Source organism: Toxotes jaculatrix, chromosome 20 (assembly GCF_017976425.1).
Source record: "Toxotes jaculatrix isolate fToxJac2 chromosome 20, fToxJac2.pri, whole genome shotgun sequence".
Classification (NCBI taxonomy): Eukaryota; Metazoa; Chordata; class Actinopteri; family Toxotidae; genus Toxotes; species Toxotes jaculatrix.
Window position 1 is genome coordinate 8641283 of NC_054413.1, and position 23494 is coordinate 8664776.

At 44.5% G+C, this 23494-nt stretch overlaps 4 protein-coding genes across 5 annotated transcripts; 2 read left to right on the top strand and 2 right to left on the bottom strand.

Annotated features, from left to right (window-relative positions):
• Positions 1–249: 249 nt before the first annotated feature.
• Positions 250–11637, bottom strand: lnx2a (ligand of numb-protein X 2a). The gene is made up of 11 exons (XM_041065794.1): positions 11514–11637; positions 8617–9173; positions 5084–5319; positions 4823–4960; positions 4432–4631; positions 3831–4244; positions 3547–3720; positions 3273–3450; positions 2920–3145; positions 2303–2461; positions 250–946 (listed from the first exon to the last, which is right to left on the bottom strand). The coding sequence occupies exons 2-11, from the start codon at positions 9018–9020 to the stop codon at positions 811–813; spliced, it is 2265 nt and encodes a 754-aa protein (XP_040921728.1). The 5' UTR covers positions 9021–9173; positions 11514–11637; the 3' UTR covers positions 250–810.
• Positions 11638–12451: 814 nt separating this feature from the next.
• si:ch211-140b10.6 (protein POLR1D-like) lies at positions 12452–15212 on the top strand. 2 transcript variants are annotated; one of them, XM_041065914.1, is made up of 3 exons: positions 12452–12582; positions 13044–13118; positions 14156–15212. In XM_041065914.1, exons 1-3 carry the CDS (start codon positions 12557–12559, stop codon positions 14496–14498), a joined length of 444 nt encoding a protein of 147 aa, XP_040921848.1. In that variant the 5' UTR covers positions 12452–12556; the 3' UTR covers positions 14499–15212. The 2 variants fall into 2 exon arrangements, with proteins under 2 accessions (XP_040921848.1, XP_040921850.1); XM_041065916.1 differs by lacking the exons at positions 12452–12582; positions 13044–13118 and adding an exon at positions 13236–13494.
• Positions 15213–18627: 3415 nt separating this feature from the next.
• Positions 18628–21600, top strand: pdx1 (pancreatic and duodenal homeobox 1). The gene is given in 3 exon segments (XM_041066023.1): positions 18628–18654; positions 18656–19052; positions 21215–21600. Coding segments are annotated over 3 exon segments (810 nt in total).
• A 693-nt stretch (positions 21601–22293) lies between these two features.
• urad (ureidoimidazoline (2-oxo-4-hydroxy-4-carboxy-5-) decarboxylase) lies at positions 22294–23188 on the bottom strand. The gene is made up of 2 exons (XM_041066059.1): positions 22924–23188; positions 22294–22777 (listed from the first exon to the last, which is right to left on the bottom strand). The coding sequence occupies exons 1-2, from the start codon at positions 23096–23098 to the stop codon at positions 22428–22430; spliced, it is 525 nt and encodes a 174-aa protein (XP_040921993.1). The 5' UTR covers positions 23099–23188; the 3' UTR covers positions 22294–22427.
• Between the last annotated feature and the right edge of the window lie 306 nt (positions 23189–23494).

A 23494-nucleotide genomic window follows, 5' to 3' on the forward strand; every position in this document is an offset into this window, starting at 1 on the left:
AGTGCCTGTTCTATGCCTGTGTCTAAATATGAGTAACTGCTTCTTGCTCATATAAGTCATGTTAAACTGCCTTCTAATGGTCAATTTGCATTAGTGGAAAAATAAGGCTATAGAGCATTTAATCCTTTTGAAGGAAATATTTATTAAACAAACGGAACACACATTCACACACATGTATAAAACTCCAGCTAATGGGACAGCTGGTTGTCATGGTGATGAGTCCTAAGGGTAGCTGAGCCCCCTCCCCCCCTCAACCCCCAGAGTGCGGCAGGTTTTCTAATAAGGCCTGAGGCTTATTCAGCTGGATACAGCGCTGGTGTTGCAGAACATCTCGATTAAAGTGATTATAAGTCATTATCCTAGATGACAGAGGATCACAGACTACTTTCATTTATTTATTTATTTATTTTAATTTTCTATCTTTACCTGCAACGATGCATCCACCTGAATACAGCCCTGGATTCTACAACTGCCTGGTGAGGTGAATACAGCACAGATCGCCTGTTAACAGTTGCAGTACCATTCTCCCCGCAGGAGTGAAGACAACATGACCATATGAACACAGCAGTGTGTTTGTGAGTGCAGTCTGTCGAGTGACGTGGCACGATCTGGATCAGTTCCCACTTGGTCAGGAGAGGCTTAGTCCTGCTGGGTCTACTACAGTTCTGAATGCATTTGGTCCTGGATTAAGCCTGGTATGGAGCGATGTACAGTAGCGTGTACCAGTTCACTTTGGCCAAGGTCGTTCCCAATATAGAACATTCTGGGTGGACTCAGCGTGGTGCGCAGCCTGCTTCTGATCCGACCCAGCTATACCAGGCTGCCGGGCCAGGAGACCACAGTAAGCGCCACCCGGCTGCGCTGCTCCTTCAGCATGGGCACCAGAGCAGAGTGGCTCATTCCTGCTGTCGACAGGCCGTTGACTGCCACGATCATATCACCACACCTAGGATGACACCAAGAGACAAGTCAGTGTGGAATATAAATAGGACCTGACAGCTGGACTTATGTGCCATTCAAACAGCACTATGTTATAGAGCATCATGGGAAGACAGTTCATTTGAGATGAGACAGTGGCTCACACAGGAAGTTTGATAATGTGGTTAAAATGCTGGAACAAATGTTTCTTACCATCAACAGTTCCCATGGAAAGAACAAAACTATACAACTATAGCTGAAATGATTGATCAACAGAAAATTTATCAGATACAATTTAGACAACTTTATGATTTTCTTCTACAGCATTAAATGGAATATCTTTGAGTTTTGGACAATTAATTGGACAAAAACACAATCTGTAGACTTCACCTTGGGCTCTGGGAAATTGTGATGGACATATTTCACTATTTATGACATTTTACAAACCAAATCATTATTCAGTTAATCAAGAAAATAATTGGTGTGTCTCACAGATTTGTTTTTAATAGTACTGTATTAGGACGGCAATGGAGCTCTACGGCACAGAGGAATGAGCTATTTCTGGCTTTGTTAGTAGGATTAACCTATTGTTTGTTTTTTTTATGGGATTTGTTGACTTTATGAAGAATATAGAATATCACCAGGCTTATCCTTTAATTCTTTCAGTAGAGAATGACCTCAACATTATTTTCTTTTGACTGCAGGGACAGAGAAGGTAGAGAGAAAGAGAGCCGAGGGGGCAGAAAACAGAAAATCCTAATAGAGTTTAACCCCAGTTCATTTGTGGGCAATGTAATTGAACAGAAATTATATCTTTGGAACACGTTCTGAAACGTTAACAAGTTAATTACTGGATACCCCAGAGAGCAGAGGTGCCCATTAAACAAAAACGTCCCACCTTTTCTTTTGAACTACTTGACTGTTTTTTTTCAACCTACAATAGATGTTTTTTTTTTTTTACTTTTATTTATATCATATGTGTATGACGATGGGGTCAAACAGAATGAAATCTGATTTATTGGTAGTTGGTTTCATTATGACAATAGATAAGACGCTGATGACACAGCAAAAAGGCCACGCCTATGACGTTCAATATAAAAATGAGGAGAGACAAACAGAGCACAGTATATACCGAACAGACTTGCTCGTATGGAAAATTAACTACATTCATATATTTCTAAAATAAACCATTAACAAAAAATTAAAAGTAAGTGAAGCTGTTTTTTTTTTTTTTTTTAAATCTTGTACTCTGAAGGAGTGGCCTATCATCACACCACTCTTATCAATCACCAACTGGAGATCACAGTTTATCTGCCTTGTAATTCACCACTATATCACTGCTAACATAAGCCACAGTCATGTGCAAGAACAACTAATCACTCACTTGAGGCGGCCGTCGTAGTACGCAGGTGTGCCAAGGACGATGGTCTTGATAAAGAATGCCTGGTTGCCGTGGCTCTCCTCGTATCCCCCTACAATGCTGAAGCCCCAGCTGCCGGGATGGCTCCTCCGCAGCACGATCTCATGACTACTGTGCAGGTAGCTGCAAGAAAAGACGAAAGAGTGGAGTGAAGGAGGGCTGGACAGATAGGTCGATATAGGGAATGACTTTATCCTCCGCTGAGGAAAGATGATATCTCTAAAAATATCTGTTGTGAATCTTAAATGTATTTTTCTGGGATTGTTTTGAGGAGTAAAGTTAGTCTGGAGAGACAAGCGAAGAGGAAATGAAGGAGAAAAAGTATGACTGGACAATGTGAATCACCGACCTTACAAACCTCTGACTGATCTTAGTTTACTCATGTTGCAATTAATTAATTAATCAATTAGTGGAAATAATCCCATACAAATTGACTGAGAAGAGCTACAGATTTATTCTGTAAGGTCTGCAGATGTATTCACACATCCGGTCACAGCTCTGCATCTGAGCGGTACATCAGTTAAATTCATATACAGAGTTATGATATTTCCCTGTGTGATTCTTCCTCTTTGTCTGTTTACCTGGGCAGGCCCAGCCACATGACCCACGAGGGCGACCAGTTGGCATCAAAGTCGCTGTCATGAGTGTGAGGCAGCAGCTCGTCATGGTCGTGCTCTTCCACCATGCTGACCTCCAGCACTCGCAGCTGGACCGAGGGCGAGGCAGCGCTGGCCTTCAAGGTGCCCACGGCCTCACTGTGGCTCAGGTACGTTAAGTCCTGCCCGTTGATACTCAGCAGAACATCACCTGAAGGAGCAAGGAGACACTCCTGCGATTGATGAACTTTATATAAAATAACACTGCTTCGCTTAAGCAACAGGCAAATTGTTTTCAATGCAATATAATGCACACGTGACGTAGCTGAAACGCTCACCTCGTTTGATTCGTCCATCCCTCGATAAGCAGCCATGTGGTTGCACGCTGGTCACGAAGATGGGCAGCTCCCCGCTCTTGCTGCCCCTCCCTCCTGCCACAGTCATGCCCAGAGACTCGTGCGGTTCCTTTTTCACAGTGATGTGTTTCTCCTTACAGGTCACACACTGGGAAAGGTCCTGGGAATATAATCATACAGAGGTAACACACACACCTGAACACGAAATGTGTCACACACACACACACACACACACATATGTAAGATCTCTCCTTACTCTGTGGGTGCTGGTGCGGGACAGGTGTATGGGCACAGGACTCGGGGTGGAGCTGTGGTTAGGCAGGAAGTGATCAAGGCAGTAGAGGTCTCTGGTGGAGCTTGATTTTGGCGGTGGGGGAGGAGTTGGTTTGCTGGGTCGGCCAATGAGCAGGTGGACTCGCTCTCCACTGGCCTAGAGAGTCATCAGAGTCAGTTCTTTAGAATCAAATCTGAAGTATTTTCTCTTTCTTATTTCCTCACTCAAATTTCAATATTTTCGAAAGAAATCTAGCACAAATGAACCTGTATAATCTGCGCAGCCTGCTCCGGGGTACCGTGGCGTAGGTCCTGGTCGTTGACTGCCAAAACACGGTCATTACTCCGCAGTCTGCCATCCTTTGCTGCCAGGCCTCCCTCCAACAGGTCCAACACAAACACTCCTGACTCATCCGTTCGCCGTACCAGCTTGATGCCGAGCTGCTCTGTTGAGTCCCGCTTGTGTAGGGTGATTCTCAGTGTGGCGGGGCTGGAGGGGGTGCCCTCGGGAGTGGAGCAGGGCGCGTGGGGCACAGCCGGAGTGGAGGAGGAAGAGGAGGGAGGCGCCCGGGAGGCACAGCGACGCTCCCTGAGCACAGTCAGCTGCAGGGTGGTGCAGGGGCGTGCCAGCGTTGAACGAGCAAAACTGTGGGGCACGTTACTGATGTCCACATTGTTCACCTTAGGACAGAGACAGTAGAGGAAATTAGCAGGTTTTGACACAGACATTATAATGTTGCTAAAGCTGATTTAGAAAAAACTGGACAAGCTCCAAAGTGGCTAAAAAATATTTTGAATTAAACTGGTGTTTAGTGAACTCATCCACTTATTCTTCCCTGAAAACACTGAAAATTTAAAAGTCTCTCACCTGCAGTATCTGATCCCCGGCCAGGAGCCTCCCGTCTCGTGCAATGACCCCGTCTCTGTACACTTCCTGGATCACGATGTTGATGAGAGGCGTCTCGTTTCCTCCAACGATGCTGATGCCCAGCTCGACATACGGGTTGGCCCGATGGACCTCTATGGCAGTTATCTCCCCTTCAGGAAGTGAGGGCAACTTCACACAGCCTAATGGACACGCAAATCACATTACACAGCTGCATTTCCACATCTTTATCATAATATTCCCTGAATGTGATTATCCTGTTGTCTAAGATTACACTGGAAAGGAAGATGAGCTGCAATATTTCATATCTCAGATCTGTGGCACTAAGCCCTCTGAGAAGATGCTCAGTAAAATTGAGGAAGTGATGTCATACCCTCTTCAGCAGAGAGGGGCGGGGACTCGGGGCAGTCCCAGCCCGAGGATGTGGAGCTGACAGAGCGAAGGAGGTGGATGCAGGGATTACTGAGGGGCCGCTTCACCCTGGGGACCACACACTCTAACCCTACCACACCTGAAGACAAGGAAAGATTATTTTTTTCCCCCATCAGTTCTTTTTCTTATCAATATAAACTTTATTGACTGCGCTGAATCTTAATCTCTTAATATAGGAAAAAAAAACAGTGGATTGACTCACTGTCTTCCTCCGTGCTCTCCTCAAAGGCAGGGTTGTCGAGGCCAGCGTCATCTGTCCACACGGGCCCGTTGCCGCAGGCGTTATTAGGTGCAGAGGGCGGAGAGGGTGTGCGGTCCCTCAGGTCTGTCTGTGGGGAGTGGGGGGACCTGGGAGGGCTGGTCACCATCGCTCGCTCATCCCCACTCTCGCATCTCGGACCGTCCACGCTGGTCTGCTGACACCGCGTCCCGGGACACCTTTCACCAAGCAACAGGCGTCAGTTTGTTAGTCCATCTGACGTGTAAAGAAAATCAGGTTCAGCATCAGTTGCTTTAAAGTGACGCAGATGATCCCGATGGGGAATTTCTCTTTTTGTTTGTCCCCTCCTTAAAGGAGGTCAGGATGCAGGGTCACGAGTAGCTGGGAGGGATTCAGTGCTGTTTTTTTTTTTCTTTTAATGTGGGTCAGCTCTAAAGATTATATATGTCTTCCAGCGACAATTTATGAGGCATCAAAAATTTAAAGACCCACTTGATCCAGCGTCACATAGACTAGTCAGTCTGCTAAATGTAGACGCTAAAACTTCAGCTGAGATCAGACAGGATTTATTAAAAATATACAAAAGGTTTCTAATTTTCACAGATTATTTGATATTACATACTCATCTAACTCAAGTTCTTACTCTATCCTTAGGTGCAGAAAAGGTTTTTGACAGGGTTAAAAGGGATTATCTCTTCTCACCCGTGTCGAGGTTTGGTTTTGGCTCCACATTTATTTCATGGATCAAGCTTCTTCATGAATCTCCAACGGCCTCAGCACAGACAAATAAGCTCAGGTCTCACTATTTTCATGTAACACCATCCACTAAACAGGGCAGGCCGCTATCTCTGCTGCATCATCACATCGCATCCATCACAACGTCCCAAAATCCACAGTGGCTCTTGAGTTTGCTTGTTTTCACAAACAGGTCAAAGCCAAAAGACACAAAAATTCAATTTCAGCCATGATACAAAGCAGAGAAACTCAGCAAGTAATCACATTTGAAGAGGTGGGAAAGGAAAATTAAGCTTTTTTTTCCCGACAAATGACTTAGATGATTAGATAATAACATATAAGTCTGCACCAAAAGGTTCACTCCAGTTCAAGGTGTTCTTTCCATCAGAACAAACATGTTGGAGGTGGGAGCTTCTATCCTGTCCCACAAATAGAGACTCTTAACTGAAGAACTATTAAAAATAAACACATGGACAGACTCAAGGGATCAATGTGGTCTCACCCTTAACTGACTCTTAGGTATTTACTGTAAGTGGCAGCTATGAGGTGGTTGAATAATTTACGTTCTGCTTCCTGTTCTTCCTTTCCTCTCTCCCAAGAAAAACAGGACCCTGGAAAACAGATTGCCGCCCCACGATGATTCTTTGCTCTTGCAATATTCAAAACAGAAAACACTCAGCATCCAGTGTTGTGGCCAACTGTAATATCTTGCTCATTATGGGTATCTTTCTTTCTTTGACACACAGCCTTTTCCATCAAGAGCAAGAAGAACTTTGAGAGGAAAAAGGGTAAACTTTTCTAAATAAATACTTAACACTTGAACAGGTTAAGCTCATATAGAAGCTTTACTTCAGTTAAGGAACAGTTAAAGTAGCTGAGCTCTCACACATACGCATACACACCATCAGTAATAAGATCAACCAGACCACCTTGACCACCATGGCTTGGCACTCTCACCTTTTAATCTAATGTCCAGTGTCCCGTCCCTAATCTTCACCATAAACAATGTTGACTGACAAAGTCACACAGCGACAGCAGACTTCAGGCTCCTGTTACTATCTTAGACCTAAGTCTGCAGGGCAGGGGCACGGCGAGCCCACGTGGGACCGTGGTTTAATCTTTACTAAAGAATGTCACGATAGTTCTCACAGTGGCCTCGTTTGATCTCACTAAATCATCTTTCCCCATGTTCCTGACACGACACAATGTGTGTAAACTTTGCTGTGATGTACCCATCTGCTGATGGGACTGATTAAAAGACCGTTGGCAAAAAAAGTTTAAATGGGCTGCAGCTATGAAATAACAAAGAAAGACTACCAAAGAGTTCAGGAGCTTTCTGTGTTTCCCTTTTTTTGGACTATTTTCAGACTTGGATACACTTTAAAGTGCGACTATGTAACTTTTGAAAGCTGATGAACAGTTTTTTTTATTACGCAAATGAAAAATTGAATTTACAAGCAATAAAACACACACTTTATGACTCCTCTCTATTTGTGCTACTATTACATTACATTCTACCATTCATCATTGTCCTGTAGTTGTCATTAGTGTTTACATAAATGTGGTTGTCGCTAAGCAAAAGTTACATGGTCTCATTTTAAAGATGTAAACCCTACAGCAGCCTACCACAGGGGTCTCCTGTAAAAACATCTGACTCAGAAAAGCTTTTAACTGCTTGTTAGCAGTAGCTTGTTAGTGTGAGCTTGTTAAGGAAAATCTCCTCGACTTAAACAAGGTGTTAGGTAGTCACTGGATAACCAGTCAATACGTTATTGTCAAAACACCACTGGATGGTTCCTTAGCAACAGTCACCATCTTGAGACCTACAGATCCCTGCTCCTAAATCAATAACACTGATAATAGTCTTGCTCCCCTAAACTTTAGCTACGTTTTTGCACATTTAAAGCCTGTTTTGTAAAGTATCTCAACCAAAGAAAAGTAAAATATCTATGTGTTGTGTCAAAATCCAAATTTACTGAACTTACACTACCTCCATTCATGGAAAAACCAGCAGCAACATCCTTTTTTGATGTTAACAAATACACAAACACACAACACCTCCTGTTTCTGTACCAGACAGGTCAACAAAGAAAGCAAGAAAGAAAGTAAATTAAGAGAGAGACCAAAGGAAAGACAGAGGAAAAAACGTGGAGGGGAAACATTATTTTGTCATCCCAAGTCACGCCGACCTCACATCCCACTGTGTTCGACTCACCACAGGCCAGGGTTGCCCTTGGCTGTCTCACAGAAGAAATGGTTGAAAAGGTCTCTGGTGTTGAAGTTGCTCAGCATGTTTGCAGAATGAGAACATGGAGCTCCTGGTCAGCCAACCCATGACTGCGGTAGGGAACCACTAATCCCCCGTCACATGACCTACAGCCCAATAATCCCCTCAGGGTCTCGCAGCACCTGGTCCAGATGGGCCAAAAGCCAAAGCATGTGGACGGCGGGAAACCTTTAAGGTCAAGGATGGCAGGAAAGTCTAACTGACCTGGACTCGGATTAATGACGTCCCCCAAACAGCAACTTTATGTGGTTTTTGCTTTAAAAAAAATTATTTTAATGATTAACATACTTGTAAGTAACTAGCTGGTGTGCTTGCTAATCATCTGACTGACTCCAACACAACAAGTACAGTAAAGCTGGATTACCTGTTTAAAGCTTGGGAATCTGCCAGTCATGAATGTATAGTGCTTGATCTGTGAATGTGTGTGTGTGGGGGTGTGTCTCAGGCCCAGACCCTGCATGCATCCATTATGTCTACATGTAGAGTTTATTACCTGTGTTTGAGGTGCGCCTCCAAGTCACATCGTGGCATGCTGAGGGAGCAGACGGGGGTCAAAGGGCAGGACACAGACAGCTTGTCCAGCAGCTTGTGAACCAGTATGCTGGATCTACGGCATGCCTGGAGCTGCAGCCGCGTCCTGTCCAGAGGGCAGAAGTCCCTCTCCTGCAGGAAGCTACGCAGGCAGCGCGCGCAGAAGGTGTGTCCGCATGGCGTATCGAGTGGCTGCACCAGCGGCTGCAGGCAGATGTGGCACACCAGGTCGTCGTCCACTTCCAGACGGTAGTTGTAAAGGTGGTTCTCCCAGCTGCGGTGGATCTGGCCACACTCAGGGCACAGAGCCTCCAGCGCTGGCTCCACCGGCCCAGCTAGACCCACCTCACAGCCTGGGCTGCCCATCTCTGCTCCTTCAACACAACTCAGCTTTGGCACAAATGACTCCAGTGGGGCTGCAGTGTTGGGAAGGGGCACACACACTCCTATCCCATAAGCTTCAGAGGATGAACAGGCTGCAGAGGACAGATGCCCCCCAGTGGCTGATGGCACATCACCCTGCAGGTCATAGGGCAAAGCAAGAGGGTTAAACAGCTGTTTCGGAAAAACAACAAGTGTCTGATTATGTGCTCGTGCATTTATTCATGTGGCAAATGCTTTGTGCACATGGGCACGCAGTGTCTACACGGGATAGAGTGGCACTGTGTGTGTGTGTGTGTCAGCGAGTGTGCTGAGATTATGTATTGCTGCTCCTGTCCACTAATCTGGCAGTATAATCTCTCTTTTGCTCTCGCCTGCTGCAATCTTCCAATTCCACAGAGAGGGAATTATCTGGGATTGAGGCAGAGAGAGGACACAGATCAGAGGAAGTAGGATTGGGAAAGCAACAGTGAGGGAGAATATTGCCAGAAAGAGGAAGAAAGGAGCAGAGACAGAGCGAAGAAGAAGAGAAAGGGGAAGGAAGAGGGGTGAAAGCAATTAATGGGATGTAACAATCTGAAAGAGGCATAAAACAAGAAAAAGAAAATAAGCCAGGAGAGAGGATAGTAGGGAAGTCCACAAAAGAAAAGAAAACAAAAAAGACAAGAAGATAGGAATTCTTTAAACATTCCCCTCAGCAAGCTTGATATTTTTGGTTCAGGCCATGTACAGTTGCTGCACTCAGTCTCCTCTGCAACAGAAAGAGAACATGCCTAAAGCAAAGTCTTGAAATATAGCACTCCGCCGAGCAGCCTGAGTCCCCAGAGCTAATGCACTCTGTGCGCGCTGATCATTTCCACAGCGTTTCACATCCAAAGCCATTCAGACCTTCAGCCCCTCTTATTAGCCGAGCCCCCGTGGGCCTGGTGCTATCAGCGGACAGCAGAGGGCGTGCCTCAGCACACAGCAGGCCAGCCAAGCCACAGTGACTACCTGCCTCTGTTCCAGTGAGGGTCTGCTCCTGTCTCCATGACGACCTGGAGCCTGTTCTGTTCAGTGGGGCTTGACATTCAGAGTGTAGCCGGCGAAGGATGCAGAGGAGCCACACAACAGATGCACTTCTCTCAGCAGGATGCTCAGCTCCTCCCTGGTACAGCTTGAACGCTTGTCAGACAGCGCAGATGATGATGAGAGCCCCCTTGGTTCCCTTTTTGCTGCTTTTTTTGTCTTGTCTCTGTTGCTACCCATTTCTTGTGACAACCTGTCTCTCCTGTCTCCTTGGCTACCGGACCGGTAGTTACTTATTTCAGTCTCCTTTAAGTACGTGCTCCTGTCTGTGTGTGACTGGCTGCTTCTGTCTCTATCCCGCAGCTGGACATGAATTAATCATGAGGACACAAGGCTTCTCTGTTCCTATAACAAAGCTGTGACATCACCACATCACACACACACTCACACGCACAGACTTGTAGACATGCAAGTATAAGTCTGCACAAGCAAAACCAAACACACACACACATACATCATGCACAAGAGCTTTTTAGGTACCAGATCCTCCGAATAGTCTTTATCAATAAGTAAAGTCTTCAGGTTTTCACTGTGGCAGCAGTTTAGAGCCCAGGCTGAAAAGCACTTAAATCTATTTTAAACATAGTTGGACTCTGTAGCAACAGATTCCTCTACACAAGTCATATGAAGACTGGCAAATGCTTGTGAAATATCTTTCTTTTAATCTCAGTGTGTATGTGTGTGTGTGTCTGTGTGAGAGTCCAAGGCCATGCTGTTACTGTCATTGCACTGCTTTCTATATTAATAAATAACAGTCTTGGCCCCTGCACCTGTCTCTGCTCATTTTTTTCTTTTTTTTTTTTTTTTTAGAGATGACAATTTAATCTTACCACACTGGACAAGCCATAGACTACCTCACATGCAGGGATGACATTTTCAAATAAGATGAGATGATGTTTTAGGCCACAGATTTAAAATCTCAGGTCCTGTCGGCTTAGCCTACATTTTCATAAAACCCCATCTCGTCGTCTCTTATCTTAAAAAAAAAAAAAAATCCAGAAAGGCTGTTAGCCACTTGGAAGAACAGGCCTGCTTCTGTTCTGCAAGGTCTGTTGCAAAGGGCTGCTTTTTTCACAACACCCAGACAGACATGTAGAGATAACAACAAAAACTAACACTGATTTAATTGAGATTTGCAATATTTTTTTCCCCAGTTGTCATAGTCCTAATTTACCCTGGCAACGCACCAACTGCAGTGTCATGATCTATAAGCAACCCGCAGGCGTTGAACACATTTGATTAGACAAGAGCCTTTTTTAAAATCATTGCTCCCATCTGTCTGACTCCATCCCACCCTCCACAAGCGGAAAAGCTAGGACAGATGAAGCGACAATGGCAATATCAATGCAAAGCCAGCCACACACTGACACCGTTCATGCAGGCAGTGAATATATGCAGATGCAATATTACCTATTCTTACTGCTCCTCCGCGCCGCGCACTCCGGCCCCAAAAAGGGGGGACGATTATTAGCTGCGGGACCTCAATCACGCATTCACCGCAACGGACCGCTCCGCAAACCCGCACGAAAACGCCCCCGTGCCTTTGGCGGCACTGGCCCCGCCCACAGCTGTCCGTCAACGGGGAGGGGCGGGGTCTGCGGCTGTCAGTCCTGAGCAAAATGAGCGGTGGCTTTCAAATAGCCTGCACAGAAATATTAGTGTCTATTGTTTTAGATACATGTCCTGCTACATTGTTTTCCCCCACTCCCAGCCCTAAATTTAATTTAGCGGATTAGTTTTTTGTTTGTTTGTTTTTTGTTTTGTTTTTTGTAATGGTTATGCCATCTCAAGATTAAGTTATTTTGTACTGCCAGAAACTGTTGTACAATAAAGGGTTGAAAATTTTAATGAGGTTAAAGTTTATAATGTATGATTATGCCAGTAACACGCTGTTTCATGAGGCATCTCTTAAGAGCTTTTAAATTGTGAGGTGTCAGATTATTTGTATACTTGCAAATGAAATCAACCTTCAAAATATAAGACAGTGATGAGACGGATTAAACTGCCCAAATAGTGTTGTGTAGAAAGTACTTAACCATCTATCACGAATAGTGCATAGTGCATAATAAGTCAATTTAGTTTTGATACTTTAAGCACATGTTGCTGAAAATAGTAAGATAAAGGTCTTGCGCGCTGCGTTTTACTAAATGAATACTTCTTCCACCACAGTTTGTCACTTGTTGAATTTAGACCGTGCAAACAAACAGAACTCAAAACTCAAAAGGTATGAATGGTTCAATTCTATTTCTGATCACATATTTCTGGCACTTAACTGTCAAGTTAGGTGACTTTTGGAAACAGTCAGGCATCATCCAGGACACCTAAAAGCACAGGGTCCTCGGCAGAAGGACCTCACGGAGACGTAAACATAAAGGATGTTGCGTTAATTAACCCGCAATCATCGATTTTTAGATGAATTAACTTTGTTGCATCGTGTAATTGATCGCGACGCGATGGCAGAGGATAACGAGCTGGAAAAGTATGTCACAATTTTGCTGTTTAATCGGAATGAACGTATCCAGCTGCACATATTTACATTCTAGCTATTTTCCCTTAACGCCCGTCCATCAGGAGAGAGGGGATATTTTTGGCCGACAGCTGTTGCATTTGTTGTGTTGTAAGACGAGTGTGGGTGTGTAGTGGTTGTAAGGAAACCCTGCCGCTCTAACAGACAGCACTAGCTGCCCGTGCTGTGCGGTTAAAGGTCGGCTAAATTAGCGCGTCTCCTCTGCTGAGGCTCTGCTGATTCAGCAGGTCGGGTCAAACCAGGACACTGCCGCTGTCCCTCATTCACTCACTAATGATTCACTTTCTCCTCTACACTCTGCATCACTCTGTTTTCTCTCGCTTAATTAAATTGTTCTCCCCTTGGCTCCCCCTTGAGGTTTTGTGCCATCTTTGTCCTCGGCTTCTGATGCTTTTCTTTATTTATCCACCTAGGCGTGCGGTAGAGGAGCTCCTCAGGGAGACTGACAGGGCTCGGGTGAGAGCAGAGACCATGGGCCCTGCAGGATGGTGAGCACTGTGTGTGATATGCCATCTGTATCACATATCTGTCATTTGTGGGCATTTAACTGCTGCTCATCAGCTTAGCTGTACATGCACAGGAGGAAATTTTTGTCTTTTGAGTGTAAAGCTTAAGTACAGTGTTTAGATTTAGTCTGTGCGCAGCTTTTCTTGTTTCTATGCTATATTCTGTATTTAGAACATTTCTGTGAAAATGGAACATGCTCAGAATAAGACCCATATATAGGCTATATAGTATTATTCCCTCAAATTATTTGTGTAAATAAATACAATCTTAACTTTTTATTAAACCGTGTTTACTTCTCTGTGTGTCAGTACTGTATCACATGACTGTGTTTCAGCTCTTTCGCAGAGCCAGGAAAAGGTTTGTTATACTATACATTTTCTAATACTACTACATGGTTCTAGATAGTATTGGCCATACCCCAAAATATACTCATAACAATACTGATAAATGGTGAGGTTTTTATTTTGCCAGTATATCTAGCCAAATGCATTGTTTACTTACCCTTGTTACTCATTTTGTCTTGGTGATTGTGTAATTTTAAAATAATCAAGCCAAATGAAATGGCTTTCTATCAAGCATTATTTATTCAAGAACGCTCCTTGACGTCCAGATCTCTTTTATAAGAGTGATCTGGGGACAGATTACACATATGCAACTTCCAAACCAGATACATCAGTTGCACAAAGCAGTGCACAGAGACTCTCATAAAAGCAATCACAAAATTATTGCAAATATAGATTTTAGTAGAAGCAGAATTTTGTCCATCAAAATACTTTTAATTTAGTTTCTTTATATTTAATTTTACAACTTGAATTACTATGTGTCTATATGCCTTAAATAATTTGACCTATGAAATGCTCATTGTGTAACTATTTCTAGGTGTCTTTAATCCCCAGATTCTAAAAACATGCAGGGGACATGATTTAAGCGTCCTCAATGGCTTATTAATGAAGACACATGTATGCTGATGCCTTCTAGATGCTAGTGATCACATCCCTTGGTTTCTCTCCTCTGTCAGGTTGAAGTGTCCCCTGCGGAGCACCAACAAGCGCTTCCTCCTCAACACCCTGCGCTCTACCGGCCTACAGCGGCGCACCAGCGAGCCTAGAGCCGGACACTCCGCCACAAGAGGGCGCCTGGGGAGCGACACCCCGGACAGACGCCGCGACCGCAGCAGATCACCTCCCAGAGATCGCAGGAGCAAAGGAGGCCACACAGACAGTAAAAATAATCACAGGGACACCAGGAGTAATAAGGACACGGAAGAGGACAGAGACAAAGAGGGGAGTTACAGACACAGAGACAACAGAGACAGGAGACACGGTGAAGGTGGACAGGAGAGACACAGACTACATGAATAAAGCACTTTTGGTTAGGGGTGGAACAGTGCTTTTCCCGAGGCCACTCCTTTTCTTGTGAGCACAGAGGTGGACACTCCTGAAACTGTTCTCTGACCAGCCAGCAGACCTCATAGAGCTGTCCCAGTCCTGTTCAGCCTGCCATGTTAGAAGGAGCCAGAAACTTGATTTAACTTTTATGTCTCCTCTAATAAAAAAAGACCCCCCCCCCCCCCCCAGTTAGTTAATTAACTGTTAGTTAATTAACTGTTAACTGTTAATTAACTCCTGAAGTTAAAACCATATTATAGGTTTAGTTGATTTCCCTAAATGGTTCACACATCCAGTAGTTGTAATAAAATCGTTGTAATGTTCTTTTCCTCCCAAATTGTCCACAGAAGTTGAAGTAAATAAACAATCAAATGGACATTTTAGCTCAGGAAATATGGACAAACAACATTTTTTTTTCTTCCCATGTCCTCCCCTCTCTCTCCCATGACTCATGGGTTGGCGTAATTCTGTTTCACCTACAGCAGAGGAGGTTTGATTTCAATTATAATGTCATTACCATTCTTCTGTCATTATTCACCGGTCATAATGTTTACATAAGCCATGCTGCTGTCGCCACTGGGTAAGCATGTTTTTATCGCCTGTCCAACTTTTTGACATGTATATACCGCCTATCAGAAACGGTTTTGTTTGTCAAAGGAGAAAAAATATATATATTTTCCTGACACTCCTACTGGTGCCCCTGTCCTGGAATACGTTGTCTACAGCGTGAAATTGAATAATAGTATTTTAATCAGGCTGTAACAGAAACGATAGCTGCCATTACTATAATAATGATAATAATAATAATTCTATTTATGCATGTTTTAGTGGGATTATCAGGGTCTTAGGAAAACTGATGGACATTTGCTCAAGCGTTGAAAGTGTTGTAATTAGGGCCCGAGCACCGAGTGGTGCGAAGGCCCTATTGTTTTTGTAATGTTTATTATTATTATTATTATTATTATTATTATTATTATTATTATTATTATTATTATTATTATTATTATTATTATTATTCCTCCCAAACAACTGCATTTTTCAACCCCTTCCCATGCTCTAAAACGCCTGAAATTTTGCACAGTCATCAGGTCTGGTGAAAAATTTGATATTTTGTGGTCGTTGTAAATGGGGGGGGCAAAATGGCTCCGCAGCGCCCCCTTGAAATTTTCAAAACCCCCCTCCCATTGGGCTTAGTTTGTCATAGGTGCATGAAAATTGGTACACATGTTGATCATACCGAGACACACCAAAAAGTCTCTTGACACCATGACCTCAACCCAACAGGAAGTCCGCCATTGTGGTCGGAAGTTGGCGATTTTGGCGAATTACACCATTGGTATGCGGACGAACTCGTGCTAGGGATTTCACCCGATCCACTTCATATTTGGTGGACCTCACCTCAAGACCATGATGATCAAAAGTTATCACAGAGTTTTCTCTAAGTTAAAGGGCGTGGCCTCTGTGGCCCGCCAAAGTTTGGTGGCGTTTGGTGAATTTGCCATGACATTTTGAATGGCTCTCACGTCCACATACTTTATCCAAACATCTTCAAACTTTATGAGCATGATCAGGGCTCTGCCCTGAACGCCTCCATATGTCAAACTCCCGCCTTACTCGTGGCGTCCCCTGCTGGTAACAGGAAATGACCTATTTTTACTCTGAAGTGTACTGCTCCTTAATAGTTGACACCATCGGCTTGGTTTCTGCTCTACAACCTTCCCAACTACTTGGTGAAGCTACATTATAAAGGCCGTGAAGCTGGGTGCAATGGCATCTGTGTGGCGGCGCGGCAACTGACGATCCCTCGCCGTGAAATTACGTTTGGATTTGTAATGACCTTAACCACCTCCTATGATCATAAAAATTCATACACACGTTCTTGGGGGCTGGTCCTAGACTCTGATGGGGTTTTTGTAATTGGGCGGGGCAAAATGGCTCAACGGCGCCCCCTTGAAGATTTAAAATACCCCTCTCCATATGGGTTTTTTTGGAATACAAAGATGAAAATCAGTACACATAAAGAACACTTCGGGACGCACAAAAAAGTCTCTTGACACCATGACCTCAATCCAGCAGGAAGTCAGCCATTTTGTTTTTGGCGGCCAAATTTGAGTGCTTTCCACCAATGGTATGCGGATGAACTCGTGCTAGGGATTTCACACGATCAACTTCATATCTGGTGGACCTCACCTCAAGACCATGATGATCAAAAGTTATAACAGACTTTTCTCTAAGTTAAAGGGTGTGGCCTCTGTGGCTCGCCAAATTTCGGTGGCGTTTGGTGAATTTGCCATGACATTTTGAATGGCTCTCACGTCCACATACTTTATCCAAACATCTTCAAACTTTATGAGCATGATGAGGGCTCTGCCCTGAACAGCTCCATATGTCAAACTCCCGCCTTACTCGTGGCGCCCCCTGCTGGTAACAGGAAATAACCTGTTTGTACTATGACGTGTACTGGGGAGAAGAGGAGAGGACGTAGGGGGACTCTGGTACTTGGCTGCGCCGGCTGCGACTCCCGCGGGTCGCAAGGGGTGCGAGGGCCCGTCATCGCTGCTTGCAGCTTTAATTCTGTTTATATCTTTCCATTTGGCCTTCGTCCATGTGTTTAAGGTTACACACTTTTTTTTATTGTTCCACATCCAGAGCGTTTATAAACGTGGCATCTGTCCGTCCCTGTTCTCACGATTACCCGTAGGTCTATTATAGCAAAGTTAAGCAGCATTACTCCTCGCTTAAGCCATTACACACACACACACACACACACACACACACACAAAACAGTCTGTGTCTGTAAAAAAGGCTAAAATGCGTTTAACGCCGCTCACGCATCATAAATCACGTTGTCCTTCTCCACTGTAGTGGGGAATAGCTTCGGTTAACTGTTTCCTTCCTCTTTGAAACAATGATCAAATATAAACACCATTAAGCCATAGTGCACGGGGGTGATTTGTATAGAATTGGTTTACTTGAACTTTATTGCATCGCTGAGTGCCCCATTAAGATACCGTGGAAAGTGCCATAATTGCTTTTGAAGAACTCAGTGTAAATAGTCTATAGATACACGCTATCAAGGTAAAAGCTCCGTGGTCCTGTACAGTTTACCTGAAAAATAGGCAAATGACACATATCTTGTATCAGAGGCTAAAAGTGTTGCATAAAGGCGCAGGTGAGCTCGCGGCTTGTGGAGACACGCTCCACGTGCACGCCGGTTAATTGAGTTCTGTTGTTCACTCCAGCCTAATTGGTTTACCACGAGAGCTGTTGTTTAATGGGGCGAACACGCGCCCGCTAAAGGCTAATGGCCGGCAAACATGGCGAGAGTGCAAGCGGGCAAAGCGGCCGCTGCAGCTCTGTTTGTTATCGTCAAGGGCCCATCGTGCTGGGACTGTGGGGCCACAGGCGCTAAATGGTGTTAAATGATGCAGTTCCAGAAGTGTAATGGGTACATTTTAAAAGTCAGAAAGGTGTAGACAAAAGGGTAGGAAGGGGGAAAAAAGAGGGTGTGGAAATGGGCTGTGGTGTTTGAGCTTTTCGCCCGAGTTTCCAAGACAACTCTCCATCCAGGTCTCTTATCTCGCAGGTCAACCAATGTTTGCACCCATCCGTATCGATTTATCTGCCGCAGTGTGCAGACAAGAGATCTATCCATATAAATTGTCGATGGCGACAGTGTTTGAGGACAATCCCACATATCCTACATGAGAAACATGTTTCTGTCGTGCGCTCCAGACTAAAGAAAAGGACCTGTTTAACCAACTTCTTTGTGTGGAGGCAGGCTCCCACAGATTCATTTGCTGCTGTGGAGGGGGCAAACACAGGTGGATGCCAGGTAAACGTTACGGTACACAGAGGGACATTGATTTACGCGCTGACAGCCTTTCAATTTACTGAAAAAAACCCCACAAGCTGCAGAATATCCTGGAAACTGGGGGGCTACTCTGCCGTTTTAAGCAAACAGTGAAACCAATGGCTTGTGCGCTGCAGGGTCACATGGTGACAGAGTGACACACCTGTGTGGAGCCGTAAGGGCCTCGCAGTTGCGCCAGAGGCAGGTAGAGCAGAAGGTCCACGCCGAGGCAGGGCGCAGGTACGGTACATGTGCGCGCAAACTGCCCCACAGCCTCGGGTCCTCGGCAGCCATGAATCGGGAAGATCATTACTACCCCTCGCAGGTTTTTAAAGACTCCTGTGCCTATCAGAGATCACAGGGTGAGGACTACAGCCACAGCCCGCCGCCCTGCCTCTACATGAGCAGGCAGGTCCACTCCGTTTACACACCGCCGTCTATGGGAGCCCTGGAGCAGGCCAGTCTTCCTGATATTGCCCCCTCTTACAGTCTACCAAACTTGCGAGAGGATCCAGGTGTGCCTCAGCTCCACCACCCGCAGGGGCTCCACCAGCAGGCTCTCCAGCCCGCCGCAGGTTATGGAGACGCGGGGGAACAGAGCAGATATCACCTCCCTTTCCCCTGGATGAAAACCACAAAATCCCACTCACACACCTGGAAGGGACAGTGGACAGGTAAACACTCAAGCCGCCAACATATCAGTTAATAACATTTGATTCAAATCCTAATTCCTGTGAAGAATAACTAAATGGAGACAAACTGAGGTTGAATATAGGGAATTTATCAGAGCAGGTTTTGTCTTTGATTACATTGTAATTGCTTATCAAACACGGCTTTAATGTAAAATACACGGACAGTTCTGTTTACAACATTACTCTGTAGTCATAGCACCAACAAGTGAGTTTCAACCGAGTCTTTCTGAGGCCTATAATGACATCATGCTGCCAACAATATGATCCTGGGTGTTTCAGTTTACCTTGTCAGTCAATTCGTAAAAGGCCCGGAAGGTCAGCGCTTGCTTTTTTTTTTTTTAAATCAGGTCTTATCGTGTTTTGTCTGTACAAAACATTTTCACAAATCGCCATATCTTAAGCCATCAATGGTTGGATACTACAGAGCATTATAAGCTGTTAAAACACTCAAATCTACCACAGTCGCTTTTGATTGATGTAGGCCTGGCAACATGAAGAGAAGAAACAACCTGCGGGGATTTTACACTAACAGTGTCTTGTTCGCCAAAAGTTTGCAGCTTAAGTGAAGTTACTGACTCGTTTAGTTTATCAGAATTAAACTTTAATTGTAGCCTATGAGGGGGTTTGCGTAAGAGAAAAGTGCGTCCTGAGAGTTTCTTCTGCTAAAATGGAGCGATAAAATTGTCAGAGGTTTCTCATATCAGAGAAAATTCTCACTAAAATTAAGAAACATTTATTTTGCTTCAGTGATTTTAGAAACGGGACATTTTATCACTGACCCATTCCCTTTGAAAACGGTGTAGGCCACATACAGAGTCCGCTCCTGTGACATTGTAGCCTACGTTTAACTTTTACGCACAGCGTTTGTGATAGGATTCCGTGATAAATATAGCATATATTGTTCACATAACATTCACACATTAATTCACATAATTTTAGAAATACGGCGCAAGCAGTTTTGTAAGGGTTAAGATGGCATTAAAATGGGCTGTCATACCAAAGATGCTGGGGAAACTGGGAAACTGCAAAAAGTTTCTAAAAAAGACCAACTACATGTCCAAAGCAAGAAAAGGACGCATTGTTTGTGCCATGACAAATAAGTATGTGAATCTTTTTTGCATCCAGAAAAAAAAATACAGTTACAATTAGAATGTTAAATTGCATGATTAGAAGATAACTGGCATCATTTTCAAGCAAGTGGTGCACAACTAATAATCGTGGAATACATTGTTGTTGTTGTTTTTTTTTAACACCATGACTGTTTTTATTTTGATATGTGTTTAAGGTGAGATTTTGGTGAGATTCACCAAACCGTGGTCCTCATCTGGTCCAGGTCCAGAGTAGTTCTGTGTATTTATATATAAATTGTCTCACTTTTTGTCTTCTAAGAACAGAGTTCAGCAAATCAGCCACAGAAAACAAATTTAGCGTGCAAGTGACTGAACAACATCAAAATGATTCTTTGTTTATGCCCTCAGATATCACAGAGTGCACTCATTTCTAAATTCAAACCACTTTTATCGTCTTGTCGCTTTTATTCTGAATATCTGACCACTGAGATGGATTTTAGGTCTGGGTTATCATATGCACAAAGATGGGAAATATTACTTTAATCACTACTTTAATCAGCAGTAAAGTGAAACAGCGACCTATGGCTGACCTCCACCTAAATCTTAATCTCCCAAATAATTTACCCTATAATCTTTCCCCCCTACACCTACATCAAAAGTGAATTCTGTGATTTAGAAACAACAAATTTTCCTAAGAACATGTTACAGCTTTAGAATATCCCCATGTCATCTGTTACTTCCAAATTTCAACTCGGACTAAAGACGTATATTTTGAGTAAATCTCAAGTGACTGTAATTTCCCCGTAACATTACAAGTGAATAAATGTTGATCTTACTGGCTATCATAAGACAAATATGCACTGTGGTTTCTGCTGGAGCCTGCCGGATTGGTCAAAAACCCATGTACTTTTAATAAGGCGCATAGGTCATTTCCAGTAAATAAACAAACATTTAAAAAAAAAAAAAAAATTACAAAACTCATTTTAGTCCAAACAGCTGATAATAAACCTTTTAAATACCTTAACAACATCTCATTAGTAAAGACACTAGGACTAAATCTTTGTCTGTCTCTAGGGCCATACATGATGGCTGAGACTGAGGAAAACAAACGCACGAGGACTGCCTACACGCGCGCCCAGCTGCTGGAGCTCGAGAAGGAGTTCTTGTTCAACCGCTACATCTCGAGGCCGCGCCGAGTGGAGCTGGCGCTGACCCTGAGCCTCACCGAGCGCCACATCAAGATCTGGTTCCAGAACCGGCGCATGAAGTGGAAAAAGGAGGAGGACCGGAGGAAGGCGAGGGGGGTCGACCCAGACCAGGACTCCTCCATCACCTCTGGAGACCAGGGGGAGGCCGCGGGAGGGGTCTCCTCTACAAACGGACCTCACACCACTACACCGCCTGTTTCACCACTGCACGGTCACTCTCTCTCCGCATCTGGATCCAGAGAGCCCGCATAGGCCCGCAGAAGCAGCCACTAATCCTCTAGACTACGACCTAAAGTAATATTGGACCCTTTTCCCCCGAAAAGATGGACACCCGTTAGAAATAGGCTACAAGACCCATATTTCAAGGCAGTATTATTTGAGAGGATTTATATTTTTAGACAGCCTGTGTGGTTCATAATTAGGCTGCAAACAGTGGACAGAGTGAAGCAGTCTCTCCTAAATGTAGGATGTGAGATGACATTTTCAAACTAATGCCCCCCCGCCCCCCCCCCTTTTTTTTTTTTTACTGAGATCTCCTTGAACTCTCTCTAGCACCTCATCTAAGCCCCTTTATTGGATATCACTGTGTACCATTTCTGGACTGAAGGGACATTTCTTCGTCTTACTTCGACATGCATGCTATGAGATTCTTTGGATACCAGATGGCATGCTGAGACAACAGCATGCCATGCTCCCCACACCCCCCATCCCCAGCCTTGCCCTCCCTCCCACCCGTTGCACAAACTGTTGCATGATCTAATCAACCTTTGCAGCGCCTTGTTTTCTCACCTCAGAGATGTGAAAAGGCCTGTAGTTTACCACCATGCTTCTAAATGTAAATATACATATTATGACTGCCAGAATTATGTATTTGCGATATTATCAGTGCTCACATGTGTATATAAGCTTACATTTTGCAAACAGAAAAAAACTATAATCAATGGTCCACATATTTTATTGTTTAAAAAATTAATTATACAGTATGATGGATGAATAGCACACATAATAAATTTGGAATAAAATAAATTTCACAACCTGTACAGGTCTAATAGCTATGACAGTCTTTACGTCCAGGTGGTTCATAACTTGTTCGGAGCGTCAGCGATCACGAGACCTTGTAGACGCAGGTGGCATATCTTCTTCACCTCCTCGATGCCGCGCGCCCTCTCCACCGCGCGCTCGTTCCGACACCGCTCGGACAGCTGCCGTAAGATGTTCGCCTTGTCGTTCATCCGGGCGCAGATGACAAACGGGAAACCAAACCGCTCTTTGTAGTCCTCGTTGAGCCAGGCCATGCGCGAGGCTTCCGCGGAATCCAGCTCGTCCAGTCCGGCTCGTGCCTGCTCCTCGCGCGACTCGCGGGTCAAGGTGCCTCTCTGGAGGTCCCTACCCGCGAGGTCAGGGTGACACCTGAGGATCCCCTCTTTACCTGGACACACACGATTTTGCTTATTCAGTGTCCATCAGTGCACAGAGTAAGTGGCATTTGCAGGGGCAAACACAGGCTCCCAAACCAAACAGAGCTGAAACACAAAATATAACAAAGAGTTAATAAAATGTGGGTCGGTGTCTCACCTGATTCTGGCAAAGCATCGATGAACTCATTAATGGCGGCCTCCAAAGCGGGCAAGCTCGCAAAGGGACGCCTTGACCACACAGCAGCTGTTATAATGGGACATTTCTCCACCACATTGCCAAAAATATTCACAAAATCCTCGTAAGGAAGAGCATTTACAGCGTTGATGTCCATCTCTATTTGGGGACAGTCTTTAGTTTTTGCACTGGCAGAGTTTGTTGACCTTCGGACAATACTTTGCAACACGGGTTAACGCACTTGTGGACAACCAGAACCAGGCCCCGAAGCCTGGCTGTGGTTAATCATTTATTTGTCATATCAACCTTCAAACATCTGATGATGAAAAGACGAGTTTATTGAAGAGTTTGCAAGCAAGTGCAAAGCTGTGATGCAAATTTAAGATGCGGGTTGACCTCTTCAAAGTGTAAACCCTGATCTCTGGCGTCACCTGGCGCTTAAAGACAGTAACTGGCTGTTACACAGTTTGTCGGGTCTGGCGTATTCTTACCAGGAATGCTGGTCTGTGGTCTCAGAACAGTGGTTCCTGGGGGTCCGGACCCCACCAAAGGG

Excerpts from the sequence above, each read along its gene's own strand:
- lnx2a (XM_041065794.1), bottom strand. The coding sequence starts at position 9,020 with ATGGGCAGCCCAGGCTGTGAGGTGGGTCTAGCTGGGCCGGTGGAGCCA. Across the intron at positions 4,961-5,083 it reads GGAGAGCACGGAGGAAGACA|GTGTGGTAGGGTTAGAGTGT; the intron begins GTGAGTCAATCC and ends CCTTGTCTTCAG. Across the intron at positions 4,245-4,431 it reads CCGGGGATCAGATACTGCAG|GTGAACAATGTGGACATCAG; the intron begins GTGAGAGACTTT and ends CTCTGTCCTAAG.
- si:ch211-140b10.6 (XM_041065914.1), top strand. The coding sequence starts at position 12,557 with ATGGCAGAGGATAACGAGCTGGAAAA. Across the intron at positions 12,583-13,043 it reads GAGGATAACGAGCTGGAAAA|GCGTGCGGTAGAGGAGCTCC; the intron begins GTATGTCACAAT and ends TTATCCACCTAG. Across the intron at positions 13,119-14,155 it reads ACCATGGGCCCTGCAGGATG|GTTGAAGTGTCCCCTGCGGA; the intron begins GTGAGCACTGTG and ends CTCCTCTGTCAG.
- urad (XM_041066059.1), bottom strand. The coding sequence starts at position 23,098 with ATGGACATCAACGCTGTAAATGCTCTTCCTTACGAGGATTTTGTGAAT. Across the intron at positions 22,778-22,923 it reads CGATGCTTTGCCAGAATCAG|GTAAAGAGGGGATCCTCAGG; the intron begins GTGAGACACCGA and ends GTGTGTGTCCAG.